This window comes from Poecile atricapillus, chromosome W, assembly GCF_030490865.1.
Source record: "Poecile atricapillus isolate bPoeAtr1 chromosome W, bPoeAtr1.hap1, whole genome shotgun sequence".
In the NCBI taxonomy this organism is placed as follows: Eukaryota; Metazoa; Chordata; class Aves; order Passeriformes; family Paridae; genus Poecile; species Poecile atricapillus.
In genome coordinates, this window is record NC_081288.1 from 62,769,382 (window position 1) to 62,775,381 (window position 6,000).

Genomic DNA, 6,000 nt, shown 5'->3' on the forward strand with positions numbered 1-6,000 from the left:
GTATTTATGGTAATGCACTGCAGAGGACAGCCTGATGTCCCTGCACAGATTCACCAGTGAGATCAAGAGTCCCACCTTCGCAGAGACTTTCTGTGAGTTGTGGCTTTGCAGCTCCCCCCATTCCCATCAAGTCCATGTGCACCTCTCCAACACATCAGAGTCTCACAGCAGAGACTCCACACATTCCTTGTAACAGACACAGCCAGATGCCCCCTTCTAAAAGTCTCTCTCCAGCTGTCATAATTAATAAATCCTTTAGAATAAACTAAAGCAGGTATCATTGAACAAGTGCTTTGAAATATGGGAGACTTTATAGAAAAAAGGATTGGAATTCTGGCTTTGGAAAACTGGAAGTGTTGATAACCACCCTGCTAAGGTTTTATGATGAAGCTTAACAGTATTCTTACAATGAATCTTATTTTAAAGATTGCAACTCTGGAAAAAAAATTACTTTTAAACGTCTGTTTTCCTTAAAGGAAAGTAAGGCAATCCTTCAACATTACTGAACACCTACAGAGCTGTTTTGCGTGTCTTGCTGCATCCTGTCTGGAAGAAAACTTGAAGCTGTAATTCCAAACTCTCTTGTCTCACCAGGAGACTGTGCCTAAAGCTGTACTGGGTGAACCACCCTAGACTAAGTACAGCTACAGGAAGAATACGTGGGGATTATGATACTGTTAAAAGCAGGATTCTTGTTCATGCAAAGCTTATTTCCGCTGAGACATTGACACAAAATATATTCCCAGTACAGCTTTTGCCAGAATAGAACACAGAACCCAAACCACCATTGCTCTACCAAGACTACAACCAGACCTGGTCAGGCCTGAGCCCTACAGGAGAAACAGCAATTAGGCTACACAGGTTCCAGCTGGAAATTTAGGTCTGTTTAAACCAGTATTTAAATCAGAAAGGATAATAAACTGAGGTTGAAATATGAATCTGGATGTGTTTGCACAGACTTTCTATATTTACACACATATCTGGAACAGTATGTAGCTTCAATATAACTACTACTACTGCGGAAAGGAACTGCAAATTCCTTTCTTAAAGAGAAAGTAATTCTACTTAACCAGGACTCATCTTCTGTGGGGATATTTCAGCAGCAGTAGCACACCACAATGCACAGGCACACTTCTCCAGCCAAGCATCCTCTCAGTCTGCAGCAAATGTACTTGTGTGAAGCAGGACAACAGAATTAGACTCCACAAATTTTGTATTTGTCTCTCCATCTGCCTAAAAATTCACTGCCACATCCTGTGAGTACGGGAAGTAAATTAAGAAGGGGGTGAGACACCATCAGGACATCCCACTGTAACACTGAGACACGGATCCCAAGAACAGCACTTCAGCCTCCCTTGATATGCAGAAAACTTCCCCCTTATTCAGCTCCTGTTGCAATAATCCTGCCCTCTGCAGTGCTGTCCTCTCTCACTCCCCTCTCCTACTGATTTCATCAGGCACAAATAAATGGCACTTTTCCAGAGCAGTTTTCTTACCCCTGTGCCCACCCGCAATCATGTCACAGGGACACAGTGCTAAGCAATTGATTCTGTTTTGTTTCTCTCACTGACTCCCCCATATCAGCTATACACATACATGGATACAAAAATAGAAAGCCTATTTAGCCAAACACCTGCTTCCATACAGTGTGTTATGAGGAAAAGAAAAAACAAGCTTTGCAAGGAGGCTGGGAGTGAAGCTTGCAGCAAAACTCCTCCTTTATTTCAGTACAGCAACATCACTCTGACAAACAGGAAGGGGCAGATTTTTTCAATTTCCTTTCACAGATGAAGTTGAAATACAGCATTATCTGAAACAGTATTTTTTACAAAATATGAAAAGAAGCTAAGGAATCATCTGGCTTAAAATATATATCCTCTATGAGCCCTGCCAGCACCCCAACAGTTTTCTAAGGTATTTAAAGCAGATTCTGGAACTCTTGAACAGGTGGGACATCTTGAGAGACCAAAATCACAGAATCATGGAATGGTCTGAGTTGCAAGGGATCTTAAAGCCCATCTCATTCCATTCCCTGCCATCCCCACCTCCACTATCCCAGGCTGCTCACAGCCCTATCCAACATGGCCTTGGACACTGCCAGGGATGGGGCAGCCACAGCTGCTCTGGGCAACCTGTGCTAGGGTCTCAGCACACTCATGGTGAAAAATTTCTTCCTAATAACTAATGTAAACCTCAGATATGCCAAGGCAGGGCCATGGAACAGTAACATCAGGAAAACATAGATATTTGAAGATTTCCACATGGCCTAAATAGAGGACAGGGAAAGAATCAAAAAAACCAAACCGGTAGCAGAGCACTGGAACTGACACGTGCCACTTTTCTAAGGATGTGCATCATGACTGATTGTAAGATTAGGAGCACACATCTCCCTCCATGCTATCCCATGGCCTTTCCTGTCCTTTCTCTGGCCAAGTCCCTCCTCTGTGGTCTCTCTAGTACTAGCATGGTAGGGTTGAGCTCATCTGCTGGTTTTCCTGCTGCAGAGCTTCACTAAAGTATTTCTGTACTCTCTGGTCACCCATTTTGACACAGCCTGCAGACATTAATAATCAGCAAGACATTTCTGCCTGGGGCATTTTTATCCAAACTAGGGGTTAAAAATATTCCTGGGAAGGAAAAGGAAGGGAGGAGCCAAACAGACAGTGAGATCACTCACCCACCTCCCATAGGAAACCAGGGTAAAAACGGCTTCACCATGAGCTGCTCTTTCTCTTGAGTCAAGGCTGCCTAAAAACCCTCTCCAAAAATATATTGCAGCAAGTTATGAAGTAATTAGCAAAAACAAAAAATAAATTTAAACGTAGATGCTCACATCATGCAGCCTCACATCATGGTTATTTATGACCTGTGATTAAAGAAATGAAAACCAAACTTTTTCAGTATCGTTACAAGGAGCTTTGAGCTGTGTGGCTCAGAAGTTGTGTACAAAAAGAAAAAGGACTGATGTAAGTGGATTTTAGCTCTCACACAGACCCCATTAAAGGTTGCTGTATGAGCACAGCTGAGACAGTGACAGCTGTAATAAAAACACAGGCGGTGAAAAGCAAGCAGAAGGTATAAAGAGCCCTCAGGCTGGAGCTTTTGGTGCTGAGGCAGAAGAAGCAAGGATGATTTCAGGCTGTGGCAAATGAGCAGCCAGCATTCTCATTTGCCGTAGAGGGCAGGATTTACTTTGGGAAGATCGTTCTGACCTCTGCTGGTCCCCTCAGGCAAACCCAGCAGAAACCTGGAGGGAGGCCAGGAATTCCCAAGGGCTGAGCACATGGGGAAACACTGACCACATCTGCTTCTACCAACTCCTTCAAGGAATGCCACTCAGACGACTTTACAGTTTACTTCTGCTCCACACTCACATAAAAAAAAATAAAAAAAAAAAAAAAATTAGTTTCTAGGCCTAAAATTTGCTCCTGGGGCTGCCCAGACCCTACCACAAGCCATGTTCCAGCCTCTCTTCCCTGGTGCAGACCCCCCAGCTCATAACTCTTACCCCTTGGCCCCCTCCCATTGCACAGCTATGACTGGGACAGCCTCCCAGAGCTGCTCCACAAAGGGAAAAAAGCCATTTCCCTTCATAACAAAGGTGCCTGAAGCACCAGGGAATATCACACCCACCAGTGGCTCCTCAGGCTTGCAAACAGTCACATTTCAGACTGGAAGGAATATTCTCATGAAAAGCTGCCCCTTGCTTCCTCCCCACCACACCAGCAGAAGCGGGGCTGTGAGGCTTTTATGTGGTTCCCCACTAAGTACCAGGCACAGCAACCAAAAGAGGCCCTCCCATTACCACAAGGGCTCCTTGTGGCCCCACAAGTAGGTAAAACCACAGGCAAACTCAGCAAAACCAGTGGGTGACCCCTTCTGAAAGTAGTCACCTCAAGACCACTACTTAGAGATGCTCTAAGCCTAAGAAGGGAAGCTGCCAACCTGTTTCAGCTTAGAAGCCACCTTAGACATGCACTTTTTTGAAGCATGTGCTCAGCCTCCCTGCCAGAGATGAGTTTTTTCCACCATCTTCTTTTGGAAGCAAATGAGATCATTTCAGGAAGGCTCAACAGCTTCTGCTGCTCCTCAACAGAACCACATCAGGGAAACTTGATTAAAAATAGATAATAAAGGAAATGCCAGTAAGCCACACCAGAACAGGCAGCAGAAGGAAAGAGAAATAATTTCCTTGAACCAGGATTCAAGGCCTAATATTGTGTTTTTAAATATTAAGAACTGTTCCCTGAATGTTGCTGGCAATTTATAGACTCAATATGGGCAAAATATGCTCAACAGCCAGCTGAAAGGAGGCTGAAACTTGAATTACATCCCTACCCTACACACAGATTTCCTGCTGGCAGATAGCAGGAATCTGGGGATAACGCAGGGGCAGCTTCTCCACAGAAACCAGTACTGGTGAGTTGGGGAAGCTGAAGAGAACAGCACACACCATCCCCGAAGGACACTGCACTCAGAGGAAGGGCACACTGAGCATTCGGGACTGAGCCAGCTTTATCAAGTCTAGCAATGAGACACCTCCCTTTCTACAACAGCAGCAAGGCTGCTATCTGTGCACAGCCCCTGGTGAGAGCCGGCGGCCCCAGGTTGGGTTGTGCAACAGGGGTTGAGCCCCCCAGTGTGGGTGCTGGTCCATTGGGCTCAGGCTGGGGAGTTTCTCCAGGCTCTCTGCAGCAAAGGGAAGGCTCTTGCCTCCCTGCCCAGGTTACAGGAGCAGTGAGATCCCACGTGGACACACTCGTACAGCCTGGGGTATGTGGGGGATTCCACCCATGTGGAATCCTTCAGAGCGAGGTGGATAGGATGGATGGATCTGGGCACAGTACCTACACCAACATAAAGCTTATGGATGAAGCGGACCTGGAATGAAACACGGGCAGACTTAACCATTCCCTCGTGGCTTCCTCGACTCTCAGACCACAAGAAAACGACAGTCACGGTCTCGTTGCTCACCAGGAATTCATTTTATAGCACAAAACGGGTTCTGGACTTACCTTTCCAGACATGTGACATGGGCTGATGTCCCACCCTCCATCACTTCAGTCCCTCCCATCGCTGCCAGCCTTCCCCCACTGCCAGCCCGCCATCGCTGCCACCCATCTCCCATCGCTCCAGACTCCCCCATCCCTGCCATTTTCCCCCCATGCCCGTGCCCAGCCGTGTTGTGGCTCTCGAGGGCGGAGGGCGGGCACAGCCCCTCCGCGGTGCCGCCAAACAAAGCGCGGCTCGGGGGCTCCGCTGCTGCTCCCGCGGAGGAACGGGACGGGATGGGGCGGGACGGAACGCTGGAGCCGCCGCAAGTCACGCCGGCCCCGAACACGTTCCTTCCTTCCCTCCGCGCCGGTGAACTCACCCTCCTTGGCTTTCTTCTTCCTGGCCAAGGTCCCGCCGAGCTTGCCCAGGAACGACTCCTCTTTCTTCATCCTGTGCGGCCGCAGCGTCGGGGACCGGACGGGCGCGGCGGACATCGGCTCTGCCGGGGAAGCCCGCCCGGCCCTGCCCGATCCTGCCCGGCGGCTGCGGGGCCCGAGGAGCCGAACCGAGTCCGGGAGCGGGGAATCACTCGCCCGAGCGAGCGGGGCGAGCCCACGATGTGCGCTGGCAGCGCTGGGGGCGGGCTGGAAGCCGCCGCGACCACAGCGCCCTGCCACGGCCGGGAAGTCCGCGGGAGGCGGGGGCGGGACGAGCCTCGGACACCCTCGGGGGCGGGCACAGAGCCCACCCGAGCATTACCTGCGGCCAGGCGGGCTAGCCCCTCCTCGGGGGCACCTGGTGCGCCGGACCCACGTGGGGTGCCAGGAAAAGTGGCTAAAAAGCATTGCGGCAAAGTAACACCCCCGGTCCCACCACAGCCGGACCGGAGTGGTGTTGGGCTTGAAAGTACACGAAGGTCCAACTTGAAATGACGTCCTTTCTTAAGCACAGTTTTATATATTCCACATTTTGCAACAGTTGGACACAACTGGGGGCAAACGCTCA

General features: G+C 49.3%; 1 protein-coding gene across 1 annotated transcript in view; it reads right to left on the reverse strand.

Annotated features, from left to right (window-relative positions):
• LOC131592274 (beta-parvin) overlaps positions 1-5,540 on the reverse strand; it is a 51,719-nt gene extending 46,179 nt beyond the window's left edge. The window contains exon 1 of the mRNA XM_058863679.1: positions 5,375-5,540. Coding sequence (XP_058719662.1) covers positions 5,375-5,489 — 115 coding nt within the window. The 5' untranslated portion in view covers positions 5,490-5,540. The remainder of the gene's footprint in view (positions 1-5,374) is intronic.
• Positions 5,541-6,000: the final 460 nt, after the last annotated feature.